This window comes from Anarrhichthys ocellatus, unplaced genomic scaffold (genome assembly GCF_004355925.1).
Source record: "Anarrhichthys ocellatus isolate YVR2014 unplaced genomic scaffold, GSC_Weel_1.0 scaffold3, whole genome shotgun sequence".
NCBI lineage: Eukaryota > Metazoa > Chordata > Actinopteri > Perciformes > Anarhichadidae > Anarrhichthys > Anarrhichthys ocellatus.
The window spans coordinates 11651780-11670759 of NW_022280033.1; the positions used below are offsets into that span (position 1 = coordinate 11651780).

General features: G+C 38.7%; 1 protein-coding gene across 4 annotated transcripts in view; it reads right to left on the reverse strand.

Annotated features, from left to right (window-relative positions):
- eys (eyes shut homolog) overlaps positions 1–18980 on the reverse strand; it is a 154088-nt gene that overhangs the window by 66180 nt on the left and 68928 nt on the right. For all 4 annotated transcript variants that reach the window (XM_031873088.1, XM_031873083.1, XM_031873080.1 and 1 more), the window contains 9 exons: positions 16215–16311; positions 15686–15793; positions 14090–14235; positions 7418–7589; positions 7075–7153; positions 6454–6653; positions 3565–3689; positions 2860–2984; positions 2157–2370 (listed from right to left, as the gene is read on the reverse strand). In XM_031873088.1, the coding sequence (XP_031728948.1) occupies positions 2157–2370; positions 2860–2984; positions 3565–3689; positions 6454–6653; positions 7075–7153; positions 7418–7589; positions 14090–14235; positions 15686–15793; positions 16215–16311 (1266 nt within the window). The remainder of the gene's footprint in view (positions 1–2156; positions 2371–2859; positions 2985–3564; positions 3690–6453; positions 6654–7074; positions 7154–7417; positions 7590–14089; positions 14236–15685; positions 15794–16214; positions 16312–18980) is intronic.

The following is an 18980-nucleotide window of genomic DNA, read 5'->3' on the forward strand; positions in this document are numbered from 1 at the left end:
ATTAATGTCAAAGATGTCATCAAGAAATGTTATCCTACCGTTAGTGTACCTGTTAACCCCTCTACGTATAAAATCCAATTGACTTGGTATATTTCAAAGGTTGTGGAGTCTTAGGTTTAAAGGAGCACTGTCTGAGTCTATTTCAAGCAACACCAAGGGCACTGCATGCTTTTAGATGGTGACCTAGTTAGATAAACTCATGAGTTTCTGGGTCCCCTTGCTTTAAAACTTATTTACTCTGATTATGCACGTATATGTAAAAGAGTAAAGAGATGTTTTAGTGTGTAGACGCTCAGGTTTGTTTTTCTTTACCAGTGTCGTAACCATCTCCAAACCGATGTGCCCTGGATGAGAGCTGGATCAGGTGCAGTGGGTAGGACTCCATTATGTTCGGCCCAAAGTGATTTTCAGAGTGTCTCCCTGAATTGGTTCAAGCTCGTCTGTGTTCAATAGGTCTGTTTTACAGCTCTGTGAACAGTTTCAAAGGTAGACAGACCTCATCTGTCAAGCAGTAACAATCTGCCCAGGGCTCTGAATTCCTCCCCTCACATAGATGACTGAATCCAATACCAATAATGTATAACATATCGTGTTCAGTGTCTTCATTTGAGTGTTAAAGGATATAGCAACAAATAATGATTGGACTTACCACTCTTTTAAATTATTGTTCTCAAACTGAAATAGAAAATGCACTTCAGTGGCCAATACAAAACTCGATTTTAACAGGATTTTCTGTCCCCACAGCTGCACAAACTACAACAATCTCTCAATCAAACCTAATATATCATCGCCTGCTATGTCCCAAAGGCTGTAAAATCACATTTGGAGTACCAGCTCAGTGGGAGTCTCCTCTCAATCGAAACTGGCAAACCTTGTGCAGCTAAAATGTTTGGTGGGAAGGACAAGGGAAGGATAGCTTTGTAATTTGCCAAAAGAAAAAAAGAAATCCCTGGACCACCATCAGTACAAATTGATTGCTGTGATTTAGTGTCACTTTCTTGCACATATAATGTGAATGGAAGTAATAGTGTTGTAATGGGGGCTATGACTTGATTGAGAAACATTCATTTAACTTGATACACTGCCACATTTGTCATTCCAGCAATGAGTCTGGGTTTTACAGTCTATGAATATAATTCATAATCATATTCATTTCCTTAAAAAAATAAACTCAAATAGGAAAGTTAACATCAAAAGTATGTAGAAGCAGCCTGAACACACAGACAAGTTCAAACATGAGAAACTAATTTGAACTGATGCAAAATTGGAACTTCTTAAACATATGCAGCCTTTGAAGTTTATACACATCTTTCACAATTAGTAGGAACTGAGCTAAACTGCATTTAAGTCTGCTTAAAAGGGAGCACAAGGATACTGCTGACCACTGTATATACTCCGTAGTGGAAGAAGTACCTAGATCCTTTACTTAAGTAAATGTAGCAACACAAACATGTACAAATACTCCATTACAAATAAAAGTCCTGCATTCAAAACCATACAAATATTTCTATTTGATCTGATAAGATATAATAAAGTATAAAAAGTAAAAGTACTCAATCCACAGAAAAATGTCCCTTATGAGTGTTATATTAGTAGGATGTAAAAATGTTGAAGCAGCACTTTAGGACTTTGAAGTTGGAGGAGGTGGAGCTGCTGGTATTTGATCTACTTTAGACACAGTTAGTTAGTTTAGTCCGGTTCCCAACCGTAGGGATCAGGCACCATAAAAAAGGGTCACCATTGAAATATGAGGGCTCATGAGATGATGAATGGGTTAGGAAAGATGAAAAAAACAAAAGTTCTGCAGCAGAAATGAACATTAATTTTTCTGACTTTTCTCTTATCTTTTGCTTTTTTGTGAAATACCGGACAGTTTTATCTCTGTAGGTCTCACGGAGTTATTTGGATGAAACCATGTGAGGAAAAATGTCTCTTTGGTGAAGCTGCTAATGAGTCATAGAAATCTGAAATGCTAAATGGGGGCCAAATAAGCGAGCGACGAGCCACTAGTTTGCTCTTTAGCAATGCACTGTACAAGCGTATTCCTTTCTATGTAAAAACTCTGAAGAGTAACTAGTTATTATAGCTATTAGATACATTTTGTGAAGTAATAAAGTATAAAGCGTAGCATAAAATGGATGTACCCGACTACATACCTGCAGATTTCTCAGCTGCTGTTGCTGTGGTAAGTGTTGGCGTTGGCACCCTGGGTGTGAAGCCGTGAGTGGTATTTTTGACTACAGTCGCCAAGGGAACAGCATCCGTAACAGGAGGCAGGCAGCTGACCTTGTTGATGCCATCTACACAGGAAAATGCTTCTGGACATGGATTCAACAGGCAGTCATCATAGTTGTGCTCACAGTTCCTCCCCTGTGTATGGAAAATAAACAGCCTTCAGATATGTCCTGTAACTCTACGATGAGATGCTAAATACGATACGTTGTTTGAATAATTAAGTTTGCATTAAGTAGGGAACATGAGATTATGTAACAAAAAACAGGCTTTTTTTAAAACTTAAAAACCATGTAATGCGAGATAGCATCTGACTATATTATATTCAAATCATTTTTATGTGCAATGTTAACATTTGGAATATTTAATATTTTATCCAAAGTAACATTATAGGGTGTAAATTATTTGTAGTATTAGTAGTAAAAGTGTCATATGTTGTCATGTGATTTCTATGAGACAGGAATCTGATTTACCCGCTTTACAATAGGAATGAATAAAAGATGATCTAGTAAGTAAGTCCCAAGAGAGGACTCAACGAGTTAAGGGTGCAAGAGGGTAAAGGTTAATAAAAAGAAGAAAAAAAGAGAAACAAGACGGGGAGATGGGGAATAAGGTGGGGAGCCTCACCACAAATCCAGGGCGACAGAAACAGGTGTAGCCATATCCTGGATCATTCTGAATGCATATCCCCTGGTTGCAGGGCGGTGGAAGGCACTCATTAATGTCATCCTCACAGTGAGGGCCTGTCCAACCTGCCAGGAACAAAAGCCCACAGAGTGCCGTGGTGAGCCCAGGCTCTCCCACTTCCACCCTCTGAAGTGAATATCAATCAGATTCTCCTACATTGATTTGCTTCTTTTTGGGTTCACACACACATACAAAGACAAGAAAAGGCTTTCACTAAAGAGCAAGACGCCACATACATTTTAATGAGCCCGCACCGTATCGTCTTTTTATCGCCGTCTTTTTTCGTACTGTATGTCTACAAATTTTCCCCTGGAGAAAAGAAGATCACTCTTGAACGGCTTTGAGGCACAGAAGCTATGTAGGCAATATGGCAACCTTTAGTGATACTTCATGTGGCCTATTTCAATCCAATATGGGCATTATCATGGTGACGTATAGTAAACTGTACTCCAACACATCTGGGGCACAGTGAAGTGTTCCTGTTCACTTCAAAAAAAGTCTTGCTATCGAGGTTCTGTCTTAGAAATCTTGTTCATGAGCCACAAAGGTTTCCTTTAACAGGTCTTGTAAAAGGAGAAAAAAATGCATTGGTTGCCTCATTTCTAGGTAAATTGGAAAAACTCACAGGATGTCTGAGTGACTCACCTGACCTGCAGTGGCAGACGTAGCTATTAATAAGATCTTGGCAAATGGCACCGTTGTGGCAGGGAGCTGAGCAACATTCGTTAACATCCACTTCACAGAAATCCCCCATGAAACCTGGCGGACAGCTAAGAAAACATATCATACTTTCAAACTGCGAGGCTGTCTCGCGGCGCTGTCACTTCCTTCTTGTGGGTCTGACACACTGCATCTGTTAAAAATGCTTGTTTTCATTATTTATCAGAACAAGTTTTTCTAGTCAGTTGTTGCTTCTTATTTCAGAGTATATTATTTAAAACAGACAAATCTGGAATCTGAAGAGAAACAGCAGTGGAATCAATAAAGCAGATGATAAACTAAAGAGTGGCTTCAATTTAAACTGAAAGTAAGGAACTGCTTTTAATTAACATATCATATCAAGCTATACATAGTATTCTTATAATGGATCTGTGGAGACTTAAAAGTATCTGTATTATTTTACAATAATCTACGTACTTTACACCTACAGAGTAATAAGATACTGTTGAACTTAACAGTGTCTATACTATATCTGAACAACTCAAGTCCATCCGGATGCTCTCCTAAGAAAGAAAGAGCAATGCATTAGTCCAGCTTGCACAATGTCAGCTAAATATTCATAATGAATACAACAACAAATCCACAAATGAACAGTGACAGACCCGTGACAGAGTACTTTGGAGTTCTGGCGCAGGGTATTTCCATACCACCTGAATGAAGTTCGGAGAAAACACTGTTCAGCGTAGTGAACGGATGATGTTGCCAAAGGACTGCTCTTAAACAAAGGGCCCTGGTTGTTTTGTCCATGGCTCGACTCAATGAATAAAGCCCTCTATGTGTTTATATCCTCACTGCTAATCAATTTCTTTAACAAAACCTGGTCGTGACTAACAAAAAAAGAAAAGAAAAAAGAAAGTCACTGCTGAAAACTCAAGGTAAGTTTACAGAACACAAACTTGAAATTAGAGATCTTATTTAAGGGGAAGATAAAACATAACGGATTGATTCAGCAGTGCATAAAGTCCACAGGTAACCAAAGTGAGAATGTTTATGTGTGGTAATGGTTTTCTGTTGTGGAGTTGGTGATTCGAAGAGGATAAGCTGCACCTTGAGCAAAGAGAGGTATACCACTCGATTCTGCAGATGTCATCCCCACTGGCTTTACGTTTTGTAGAAGAGCAGTCATTTTCCAGATGGGCAATGAGCCTGATCATGTAACAAAGCTACCCGAGGCCAAAGGAAGACCGAGGTCTGCTGACTTGCATGGATTTCCAATTCACAGTCACCAGACCGTGAACTTGCTGAACATCTTTGGGAATATTTGACATTATAAAAAGTGACACGAGCAGAACAATGTAAAGAAACAATGCAGATTCTCAGATTTACCCCAAATAAATAGTAACAAACTCCTGCTCTATTCATGAGGCTAAGATTCCTCTTTGGGAATTGACTTCTGTTGTAAACTTAGATCATAACTGAGTATAATCATATACAACACCAGGAAATGGACAAAGGATTGTATCCATAACCTCTTGGCCGACCACCACAATAGAGAAAGAATGGAGAGGGTTTGGACCTCTTTTGCCGAACAAAGTGCAAAAATGAATGTGTACCACTTCACACATACCATGCAGGTAAAACAACACTGTGATTTATGTATTGTAGATGTGGTCTGGCGAAGAAACCATTGCATGACTGATTTCATATTTAAATTAGTCAGTGTGCTAATCCGATCAAACCTCTCCATTCAAGAAGAAAACATATGTGGAATGAACAAAACGTGCTTTGAATGGGATTTGAAGTCACAGTCTGTGATGTAAATGCAAACCAGAAGATTGGCTCTTCCACACAAATCACAAGATGGGCACCTGCTGTCATTCTAACACTGGATAACAGCTATATCTGTATTTATGTTGCGTGGTGGTGTTTTTATTTCAGAGTCAAACTCCTTAATTGTCTGTAAAAAAGCCAAATCAAACATCTTGACTGATTACTGAATCTGAATAGGGCCCAAAACAAGTTAATAATGTATTGATACCATAATGGATTTTATTTGATGTCCAAAGAATCTTAAAGTGCACCCAATGCACAATCATCATGTGGCAGATCAGCAGGACACTAAAGGACATTGTTTGTCCTTAGTGTGCACATTTATCTGTGAATGCACAACACACACTATTTTGTCTTACTGTATTGTAATATATATACACATACACAAATTAGCCTACAACATCGTATGAACAATGCTGTGCTCAGGCAGTAGGCAGTCCAGTGCATCAATATATAACACTGTGAAGTGCACCAACCCATTTGGACTTTTGGTAGTCTGGGATACATTAAATCATGACACTGAGCATATAGCAGCACATCAGCAGAAGGTTAGACAATGTAATTAACTGTAAGGCATCCAGGGAGCGGCTGTGTCAAATCTGCACACACTTACCACATACCTCTTGTATTCAGATACACTTCATCACTCAAGGGAGAACATGTCAGCAATTTAAAAGTAATGATTCACTGCACCAACCTAGAGGAGTGCTACTGTATATGAAGGCACACATACATTTGCACTATCTCTTGAGAGACAAGATTATTTTTTAGTTAGAGAAATGCCAAATTTATAGAATACTGACCACAATTTTAACGGGGAGGACAGATTTTTTACCAGTTCACCTGTGATACTTACAACTCCCCAAGATGTGGATATTTACTGTTTATTAAGCCCAAACCCAACTTATACCCAAAAAGCATTCCAGTCTCACGGAGCACATATTCAGTTTACTGAGATGAATGGTGGCACATTCTTCACTCACAATTTGTTTCAGTATCATTTCATTAAAGCAACAAAAGACTTCTAAGAGTGGTACAACTCACCTGCATGTAAAGTTTGATCCCTCACCGTCAAGGCAGGAGGCTCCATTGAAACACAGTGAGACACTAAAAGCGGCTTCTTTGCAGACATCTACATCAGCCTCACAGGTTTTCCCTGTGTAGCCTTCCTGACAGAAGCATGCATATTTATCAATGAGATCCACACATGAGCCTCTGTTCAAACAGGGACTGGAGGCACAGTCCTGGAAATGAAAGTAAGCATTTTGACAGATATGACCATGACATGCACAATTTACCATCTAAAATGCATAGTGTGCGATTAAAAAACTAAAAAGTAACAACTTTGGTTTAGAATAACTTGTTAGTAGTTAAAATGCAGATGATCAGATTATCCACTGAACTAAATACTCAGACATTGTAAGCAACTCGATGTTTTATCTCTAGAGTCCAGCACAAGCTGTGGTTTAAATCAATTAGTCATTAGACTAAGCAATTTCTTTTAATCAGGTATTTGTACAATGCTCACATGATCCAGGTAGGTCAATTGACTTATCTTGTACACAAATCAATAGAGGTGGTGATACCAAAGGCCACACAAAGATTAGAAAATTCTCGTCATTCCCTTTGATCACCCAGCAGGTTCATTAATCGAGCCCAACTCACGTCAATGTTTGTTTCACATCTCCTGCCGCTCCATCCAGATTCACAAAGACAGGAGTATGAATTTACTCCATCTTCACAGCTGAGAAGGCAACAGACAGGGTTAGAATTGAAATCAACCAAAACTCAGATCTTTTGCTGTATAGATCATGCAGAATCCTTAGAGATATAATCTTTTGAATGATTGAGCATTTCCCCTTTAACGGAATTAATGACTCTATACAACAGGTGACATGTGTTTCCGCTCACTGCACTGGCAAGGAGTGTAATTAAAAATAATTCCATGCAAATTCCACACTGCATTTGCAGTCTTTCTGTTCTAAATGACAGCAAAAAAAATCTGTACCTCCCATGAAGACAAGGCGCTGACACGCATTCATCAATGTTCGTCTCACATTGGAGCCCGATGAAGCCATCAAGACACAAGCAGTGGTATTGATTAGGCGCGTCGATACATTTCCCACGATTTCGGCATGGGTTTGAAACACACTCATCGATGTCAACTCCACACCGTGCCCCTAGGAAATGAAGGGTATTTTAGTAAGATATCACATACTCAACAACTTGATAAGAGAACGTTTTTAAAAAATTTTATAATTCAGTTTTCAAATATGACAAAAACGTCAAAAATCTATGAAAGTCTTTGCAAATTACAAACTAGACACAGGGTGACTTTTGATTATTCTGCAAGATCTGTGGAGACACCGTTGCACATGCTCCGGGACATGGTCCCGCTTTTACACTGTTTTGTGAGTTTGACAAAGCTAGAGGAATAAACTACACCGGCTATGTTTAATGCAATTAAGGAATATGCTGACAAAATCGTCAGTATGGCTATTTCATATATTTATAATAGTTTCTGGATGCAGTGGAGGTGTGAGGTAGAGATACGCTTGTCAGGATGAATTTGTTGTTTGTGTATGTCTTTGTATGGGACTTACAATGGGACAATATAATTAAAAGAAAAAAACACCACCTTTATCCTTCAATGCTAATCATACGGTAACATATGCCGTTGTCATTACATGACAATGTTACCGTATGATTAGCATTGAATGAAAAACTAAAGGACTTATGTTTAAGCCCAATAAACATGTGTACATCCTTCTCTACACTTCTGTCAGCCAAAACACACAGCGGACAATTATAAAAGATGAAAATCAGCATCATGAAAACTGTATGATATGCAAACCAACTTGCAAAGACCTTAAACTTGAGGCACAAGATCCATCAAAGTGAACAACTCACCATGTGTATCTTAAAGACACATTTATACATAATTATTGTGGTATTGTTGCCAATTTTCTCCTCGTTTGCTTGCCGTCTTGGCTGACCCTGAATCAGACTACGGAGACTCTGTTTTTGGATTTGTGGATTTATCATCGCAAGTTAGTTTAAGATTCCTGCGAAATCACTAAACAAAAACTTACACAAAAATATTACAAAACATTGCCCTCTAAGGGCAGACATACTGTCTTAAAGATGCTGTAGTGGGCTCAACATCTTAAAGCTAGAGTGGAGATACTGCTGTCGTAAGAAATGAGAAGACCTGAGGAATTCGCAGAAGTACTCGCTAACCAATCGCTGAATAATTAAAATCTCCGAATGTCAAATGTTTTTGATACCAAATTACAGCATGGCTTTGTCTATGGGACATCATAGAGCATTAGGAAGGTCATCATATACCTCCATCATAATGTTCTAAGCCCTATTACACTTTCATAATTTAATTAAAATAATTCTACTTCTGATTTATGACTAGAACCACTTGACACACACAGCTGAGCTGCATTTCAAAATGAATCTTTAGATGATGTATACACTTCTCTGTGGCATATACTGTTGACCTGCTATCTCCCCCTAAAGATCCTCTTAAATAAAACAGCAACGGGTCTATGTGGGTCTCTCAGAGTTAACTACAAGATGCAACCAGTACTTTGAGAGCAAAACACTGTCTCCTAACAGCCGCATACTGTCCAGATAAAGCTGCCTCGCCAACATGACATGTTTTTTTTATTTTATTTTTATCTCTGGTCTCTGTAGTAAGCTTTGATAAAAAGTGGTCACAGGCTGGCAGAGATGGTAAACAAGAACGTGCTGTGTGTAGTTTACTGGTATTGCATTAAAGTATCTCTGGGTTTTTCACCTCAAGTTACCTCTTGCTCGCATATTAGTTTACTATTACTGTCAACATCCCTTGAATGTTTTTGATGAAAAGGGTTTGCCATGAAAAAAACCTAATTCAAAGTGCCTTTATCTTGTGTCTTGTGATTCTATTTGACACTTTAGCTTTAATTATCAGTATCCATCTGCTACATGAATAGCAAGTGAATCAAAGCAGAAAGCAGAAATATTATATCCTACTGGAAGTTTTTAACCAAGTTTTACACCCTAGTCTTCTACAAAATATCGTGTGAACTTCTTCACATCTGTTATTTGAATTTAAAAGATGGATATGGCTCATGTGTCTAATGATAGTAGGAGGAATGGCTATGAACAGAAACAGTTTGTTATATGCTGTAACCGCAGATCTCTAAAGAAAGGGGAAATGACATATGAGTCATTAATAGCTTATACTTAAGACAAAGTCTGCCTGCCGGGTATTAAAATGTTGACTCACCAATATCTAAACCAGAGATGAAACAGTCAATGAATTCATTATTTTATCAATAGAGAAACAATTCCCAACCAATTGTGAATATTGATTAATTGTTTTGTATTTCATATAGCAACATTGCCAACCATCCAGTGGTTCCAGCCTCTGAAATATGAGTATTTGCTGCTTTTCTTAAAATCCTTATGACTCTAAATTAAATATATTATGCTTTTAGCCTGTTCATCAAATAAAACAAGCAATCTGAAGACATCACCTTGGGTTCTGGGGAAATGGCCATTTTTTTGTGATTTATTGACTAAATAAATAATCAACTCTTTTAAAAATTGATTAACAGATTAATGGATCATGGAAATAGCCCTAACCTAAACAAGAATTCATGTTTACATCTTGTTGTAAAAACCGGCCTGTGTTGAATTAAAGTGAAAACCCACTGACTTTGTTTTGTGTCCCACTGATAGCAGAGTGTAGTACAATAAACAACTAATTAAATGAAATAATTTCTCTAAAAATGTGACTGTGAAACAAATGAACCAAATACAAACTACTGATATAAAGATGCATGATGTCTTTGAAATGCCAGTTTTACCCAAATTTGTTCCAGAAACAGTGTACTGGTTACTCCCTCCATGATGTGAGGATGGAGGCAGCAGTCTCAGGGGCAAATAAAACCAAAGCTACCTCACTTGCTTTGTGTTTTTGTAATTTGGGTAAGGCGACCCTTTAAAAACTGTTTAAACTTATTTAACAACAGAATATGAATTATGACAAAGACTTTTTAAAAAAAGTGTGTCAATATAATAACATGATATATACAGCCCTAGCCCACTAAAGGACCAGCGCATGTTGCAACAATAGTCAACGTCCCTGAGAGGATTCAGTGAAGTGCAGCACTGAACTAATGGAAAAGTGTGTCACATACTATACGCACTATATATCCTTACAGCTGTGCCTCCATAGTACCATCTCTAGCAAGGCACGATCCTCCATACAAACTGTGCTGCACCAATTGTGCTGACTCAAAGAGAACACATGAATTGCACTCAAAACAACTTATATCTTCACCGTCCATCAGCCACATTTAAGATAACTCTGAGGACTCACTAAGTAAGTCAGCTTTACTCAAAGAGTGGATGCTATTTATTATTCATGCAGACCCCACAAATATAGCAATGAGATCAGAGAAGAAACGGAGGGGAGAGTTCAAGCTGTGAAGGAATCACCAGATAACAGAATGTGTCAAAATGTGTCCACCTTCTGCCAACAAATCAGAGACAGACATTGGGAAAACACACTAATGACTGTTTGTAGTAGTCTAAATTATAGCACTTCTTCAGAGAGATCCACAGAAGTGACTCATTTTGCTGGGGAATTAAAAATAAATGGGTTGTTCCTAATTCTACAAACAGGCATTTTTATGATGTTGTTTTTCACTAAAGTGGTAAAAATATTATGTACCAACTACTAAAATCTCAACTTCCAGGAATTGAGAGAAAAAAAACCCACCACTGACCCAATCGTGAGGTAAGCTTTTCATCCATTGGCTGAGAAAGATGTAAACAAAGTGACAAGAATTAATTTCATGCCTGCTTTGTTTCATCATGAAAGAGAATGAATAAACCGACAGTGTGTAACATTTAGGAGGCTAAATTGGCAGCATTGGAATATAATATTCATAACTATGTTTTAATCAGTGTATGAAACACGCACAAAGCACGAGCAGAGAGGCCGCTGTCGTGAAGTGAACCAGGTGAAGTGAAGGATTTTAAAGTTGACGGCAACTACGCTTGTTGTTAAAATATTTGCAAGTAAAAAGTCAATCGTTTTTTCAATACAACAAGAACGGACATGTAAGCGAAACAAAACCCATTTGAATCGGCCACTGCTGCTATGTTTACACAAGCACAGCACGCAGGATCAGCCAACAGCAGCCAAGAGGACAGAAGACAGGAGGACAGAGGACAGGAGGACATAAGACAGGAGGACAGACTGATACTGGCAGATGTCTTTGTTCTTCATTCTTTATAAAATTCACTCAGAAATGTTATTTATTTGATTAACATTTTACATTTGTTTCCAATGAGATATCAATTACTTTATATAGTTACTTTGTTGTTGTAAACGATTGAATGACACTTCTATATCCCACTGCCCATAGACTGATGCTCACACTATATCATTTGATGTTTGTATTTAGGTCAGATCTGAAGGACTGAACTATGAATGAGATATGGGATTACATACTGAATATTTAATGCTGCAGACTGGTCAACAAGGGTCTGAAATAGCTTTTAAAAAACGTACTAATCAGTACTCAGCCCCAAAAATACATGTATAAGTCATGTACTAACTCTGTCTCAAAGTGGCAAGAACTGTCTTGTTCTTGATACAATAATAAATTCCAGTATTCTGTTTACGTTAAATGTACACTACACCTCTAAAGCCTCAGTGGCAAACATCGAAATAGTGACCGAATGTTATTCATCAAGTTCACCCAGTAAAATACTGAATCTGCTGAAGCCTTAACAGCAAACAGCATTGCCCGGGCCGGAGCATCATCCACCAATGTGCTGACTGAGGAAGCTGCAGCAATGTGCTGATTGCACTGTGCTATCACTCAAGGGAACATGCTCCTTAATGATGGGTGAAGAAGAGAAAACAGAAGGTGACGAATAGTGTGCTTAAACTGTGATTTATACAAACACGATTACCCATTAATCACGTCGCTGTAATGACTTCTGACCTCAGTACAGAGCACAGTTAAATAATACATTATTGTGATTGCAGAGCCTTTTAGACAAAACATACTAAATAATGGTCAGACAGCTGAGATGTAGGCAACTGCCAAGACAGTCGTACGGCGTAAGACACAGCATGCTTTAAAGTGTTTGTCAATATCTCACGGAAGACAAAATGATATTGTAAATAGCAATAAAGCTTGTGATTATGTTACAGCCATAACCTAAGGTTGCTATTAAGCACGTGATTCATTTTGACCGGATTGGAAAACATAAAAAAGCAGCTTATTAATCTTAATGTATACTTTTTAAGTGGGTCATCGAGAACCGATCAGTTTAGAAAAGTCAGGTAATGGTCCAAGCATTTATACTATGGAAAAAACTCTGTATAAAAACAGAAAATATCGACGCACTGACACACTGACCAACAACCAACCACTAAGAAAATCCACTATGACTAGCGATCCAGGTGGGAATGAAGTGTCATTATGGCTTAATCACATCCATGAGAGTGAGTAGATAAAGCATGAGATTGATTTATTAGTAAGCAGCTTCAACTGTTACAGTCAAAATGAATGTTGGCATTCGATATGCAAAAAAAAACAACAATAACCTTGACTTCCCTGATGGCTGAAGCAAATAATATGATAATACCATCAAGTGACACAACGAGTTACAGTATTTCATAGATAGAGGAGATGACGCATCACACCACCAAAGCAGAATAACATTGAAATCAATTCCAATCAGGCTGCACAAATAGGATGTGATGAATCACCCCAAGATGAAAAATGTACTATTAGACTAGAATAAAAAGAAGTCACACACAGCTACAGTGTAGCACAACGAACCCGCTCGTGTTTTGTAAAAAGTTGCAATGCTGTTACTAGAGCAAATATTTTGTATGAGTTCTAGTTGGTTTCAGCCAATCCAAACTGTACCCTCTGGCCACTTGCTCTCTTGGGGAACCGTTTCCTCAGATGAGCTTAGAGCAACAGAAAAAGTAATGACTTGTACTATGCTGTGCGTAGGCCTAATAATAAAAGCTGCTTCTGTGGGAATTGGGCCATGCGTGTCAGGTTCGGCTCTCCAGAGTAGCAATACCTCAGAGATCCCCCCCCCCTCTCCCCTTCTCAACTGGGGAAGGATAAATTGATGATACAGTGCGGAAGACAAATGAAATTAATCTTCCCAGTACCTGACAGGACTCAGCTTTAGTGCGCGCACACACACACACACACACACACACACACACACACACACACACACACACACACACACACACAGTTGCTCTAAAATAGCTTGATATCCGCATAAGTGGAAAATACGACAAATGGATTGAAGTAAAACAACATTAGCGCTCCAAGACTAAAGAAGCTGATGAAATGAAATAAATGAAACTCACAGACACTGAGATGTTTTCATCAGATAAAACACGCGACGTGAATCGATCTCGCTGCCTCTACTGAAAGGCAGCCACTGTATCTCGTAGAGGCAGGTGGGCTAATTAAAAGCAAGTATTGTAAAGCCGTTTTTTTTTTTTTTTACACTAAGCCAGATCTGTGTCAGAGTGTCCATAATAGCGTGCGGCCGCAGCAAGTGTTGATAAGCTTTTTAGTTAGACTCTCATATTGATCTTCATGTCACTTGAGGGCAAAAGAGCTACCTGAGTATCCAGGGCGACAGACACACTTGAAGCCCCCGGGCGTGTTGATACAGATACCCTCGTGTAGGCAAGGTGAAACTTCACACTCATTCACATCCAGGTCACACAGCGTTCCAAAATAACCAGGAGGGCAAATGCAGTGGAACCTAAGGAAGATAACACTCAATCATTAGGAAATAAAGTGAAATCCAATGAAGACCAGTGTGTCAGACAGTATTGAGATCATATTTTATTTGTGTTTAGTTTAGTTCTTAGCAGAGCTTCAAAATATGCAGTGTTCTTTTTCTCAGCAAAAACTGCACACACTCTTGTAGAAGCAATTAACTGGAGAAAAACACTGTGTGTGTGTGTGTGTTACAACCCCACCAATAAACCATTTTCCACTCTCAAACTGATAGGCAGCTCTTAAAAAACAAAACAATAGGGCAGCAATTATGTTCCCCTGTGTGTACCTAATGTGAATTATATTTGGTGACTTATTACTTAAGAGCTTCATCTGTCCAATAATGTGGTTTACTCAATTCTAATTCCTCCCTTCAGCTGTCGGTGAGTCTAATATCCCCTGACCACACACCTCGGAGGAAATGCTTATTATGTTTGTAAGTGAGATAATAAGAAAACAAGTCATTAGACACCTCTGTGCTAAAATCTAAACTACAGCTTTTGATTAGCTTGACATCATTTTTCATCAGTGACACCAGTGGTGGTATTTATAATGCCACAGCAGAACTGTGCTGCCTAATAACATCAACTCAAACTGCTGGACTGATCTGAGACATCTCTGTCAGAACAAGTAACACTTTCTTTATTGCACTGAGTTACACTAACTGTAACAATCTGCTAGTCGATAACAATTAGTCGTACCTACATGCACTGGATGAGAGAAAAAGATGCAACTTTTACAGAGTCAAACTCAAAGTATCGAACGAAAAGTAAAAAGACAGCAAGGGCTCACTGAGTATGCTGCAGAGTCTGATTCATCACCCCAGTACAGATGGACTTGTTCGGCTTGTTGGGTCAGGGAGATGGAGATAGCGGCGTGTGCAGTGTGTTTGTGGTGGGCAGCGAGGTTAAAGCACACCTGATGTGAACTCCCTGGACTGTGCAATCAGGGGAGCACTCTGAGCAGGGCCAGGTCACATGGGAGAAAAATCATGACGGGAGACAAACTGGAGACAAACCATTTAGGACTCAAATTGGCCCTGGGACTTCACTACCCATCTGTCCGACTAAGCCCGGAAGCCCCGGGGCTCCCATTAAGCACAGCAGAGAGAAGCACCAGTGGAGTAAAGCCCGATCTAGATACATGATGTGTTCCTGCTGAATTCGCTCTCTGTCTTTAGAATAGCAGCTTATGTGTGTCAAGGATGAAGACAGGCTTGTTATATAAACCAGAACACTTTGAAGAGAAAGATCACAACCTTGTGCATTTTCTTCGGAGAATGGTTTTATTTATTGGCCTTTTAAAACAAATGCAGGAAATTAAAGCTGCTTGGCCTTTAATGGTATGTGCATTTTCTTTTAAGTGCACAATACAAAAAAGGCTAAGGAGCAATGTGGAAGCAAAAAAAAAAAAGGAATTATATTAATACTTACTTGTTCACGAGGTCTTGACAAACGGCAGAGTTGTGGCAAGGGCTAGAAGAACACTCATTGACGTCTTCCTCACAGTGAAGGCCAGAAAATCCCTTCGTACAATCACAGCTGGATAGGAAAAATCATTAATACGGATACATTGTCTCAGATGGAAAATAGAAGATCTATCTGTTTCCCACTAGCACATGCACAGATGGGGGGGGGGGGGGGAATCTATAGAAATTGAATATTCCCTAAACATCATATTTAGTCTGATTGCACACGCAGTACAGTGACATAAGCATGGATTTTGACTGTTCAAAAATAAGGGCTGCATTACAAGAGCAATTAAGGCACATTTGTTTTATTAACAATTTCACCTACTATTAACCTGAAATGGTACATTATTATAAATCCATTAAAATACATTTGAAGAAAGGGCATGAGCTCAGAGCAAATTTTTTAGCATAGTGTATCAAAATTACAGTATAATGGTCGAGATACGTTGGATTTACTAATGTTTGAAGGACATCACTACAAAGCTCTTTACCTGTAGCTGTTGACCCGGTCCACACAGTTGCCCTGGTTCTGGCATGGATTTGAGCTGCACTCATTGGTGTCAATTTCACACCAACTTCCTTCAAATCCTGAAAGATAGATGAGATGGTCATGGATCGGCGAGCCCCACTACATCCTGAAAAACGTCAGGGCCGATGATAACAAAGACCCCAGTGAATGCCATTTTAATGGAACTAGTAGCCCCTGTAGCATATCTCCTCTTCCAGCTCTCAGCACTCACTGTTTCCCCTTTGAGAGTGTGTAAGTCTAATAATACTTTAGTGCTACAGACAGATTGGTCTGAGGTTTAGTGGTTTGGGGTTTGGGAGGTGTGTGGCTTTGTGCACCACCGTGCATACGTGTCTGTGTGTGTTTGAGAGAAAGCTAGTGAGTGGGGGGACATCTTGTTAAGTTAGGGTAAGAGGCAGAGGCAAAACCCAAGAGCTCCATTGCCCTTGTTCATTAGGGGGTTGAGGGGCAGGATGGCTAAGCAGATCAGCACGGCTGTTTTGTTGTACTTTTGAAGGCAGCCTGGGAGCTTGTAATGTTCTGCCTGTCGGAGATATTCCTCTGGTGCTTATTCTTAGTCTGGTTTTCCCCTGAACAAGTAAAACTAAATAACTTAGTTTTATGAAGTAAAATAAAAGAATAATTGAAACCCAACTGCACCGTTGACTATGAGCAAATGATGGCCATGAAGATCAGCATTTTATAACTGAAAATCCATTTTAATCACTCTGAACGTGTTGAAATTGAAATACCACTGAAACATTTTAGCTTGGAAAACCACATATCCAAAGAATTACATCAGCACATTCAGGTTGTGCAATTTCGTTTCCTTTCTGCATTGGGTTCACAAATTCAGATATCCTAAAGCAATATTAAAACTGCTCAAATTCGAACGTTCAATTCAGATGTAAAAAATTCAAGTAGAGTTCGAAGTCAAAGATATGACATTCAGACCTAATTATCCAGGACACCAAGGATAAGCAATCAAAACACGCGTATTGATTCTTTATGCCCATCATTTGCTTCCATACAATCAGCTTTCAGCATTATGAGGCTGCCATTGGATTTGTTATGGAATGAGCAACGATTTTTAAACTGTGAGCTCAGACCTCCAAAGTCTACTGCTGTGCCGTCCCTGCATGTCACACATAATTAACAATGATACAAGCATATAACAAAGGGTTAACAAAACTAGCTTATAATGAGTGTTAGTGCTTTTATTGCGTCCTTGTCTCATTATGGTATACTCCCGCTGCTTCAAGTTAATATATATAGTTTTATATATTTGAACTATAATGAGTTTTGGCTCATGTAAGTATAAATGATCAGCTGAGAGAAGTAAATGCTTTAACAATGATGAGGTTTATAATTATTTTTTGGGACAAGCACTTGTTTAATCTTGCAAATGTAAAAAGGTGAAACCGAAGTAGTTGCTTAAATATGAAGAAATGTTTTACATCACATTCTATATTTCAAAGAAACATGGATGTAGCAGTATTAAAGTACTTGATTAATACCATCAGATTTGTCATTTTTCTCCTGTACTGTCTGTAACGATACTATATGTCAGGAGAGAACACCATATAACGCTCTGTAATGGCGTGTTTTCAAACTCTACTGTAAATAACAGATGGTAGGAAATGATATAGATCATACATTTCTGAGTGCAGATAGACGGAGCAATTGCAAACCATCATTTGTGGATTGCTACTCAGCTATATAAAGGTCAGTACAATTGATTATGAAGTGTTGAATAAAAAATGGCTTAACAACTGCATGGTGCTCTCCAAGCAACTCTCACTGTGCATGTTGAATCAGCTGAATGAACAATATTGTGTATGATTATGTTAAGAAGGCAAAAAGACAAATTTCACCAAAACACCTAGAGTGACTGGAATGAAAAAAAGCGACACTGAAGCAGTTCTGTGCATTTTGCGATGTCACAATGAGAGGGAATCCGTGAGACCACAGAGCATCTGGTGAATTATGGGACAGCACAGGTTTCCCAAGCTGGTCTGTCAGTCAACGCAATGGTGGAGCACCACAGGGACTATTTCAAATGTCAATGTAATGTAATGCATCTTCTGCCACTGAGCAGTGACTGGAGGCTTCTCTTTCACAGAGCACAGAGAGGGATACCCTAGGCGTGTGAGTACGTAATCATTCCATCATCTGGCTGGAGCTACAGTATGTGATCACTGCTCAAGCCGGTGAATGTCTCCGAGGAGAAGGAATTGTGGGTTAATCCCCAGCGGATAGCGAACTAACTTTGATGGACGTTTCAATTGAAATATGAGCGACATCTTCATTTTAAGAATGTGAATTTGGTCAGGAGTGCTACATTTGTGACTACAGTCTTGTCAAAGATGCTGTCAGTGTGATGTCACAATTTCTCAGAGGGGGTTCATTTACAATGATATTACCCTCAGCTTGTACAATATAGATTATGGTGTTTGTCTGTGGTGTCATCAGAGCGCTGTCAGACAGTACATCAAATCTTAGAAGTCACTGATCTCTTAATCTATGTATGATTTTCATACTGAAACCAAAACAAACCTTTAAGTTTTCTGTCTGTGTTGAGTTCTGGTCCACCAATTTATTTATATATATACAAAAACTTTTGGGGTGGGTGAAGGTTTTTAGAAATGATTTTTTTTACGTTTGTAAAAAATGTTTATATATACTGTACATATATATAAACATATATAAACATATATATATAAACATATATATATATATATATATATAT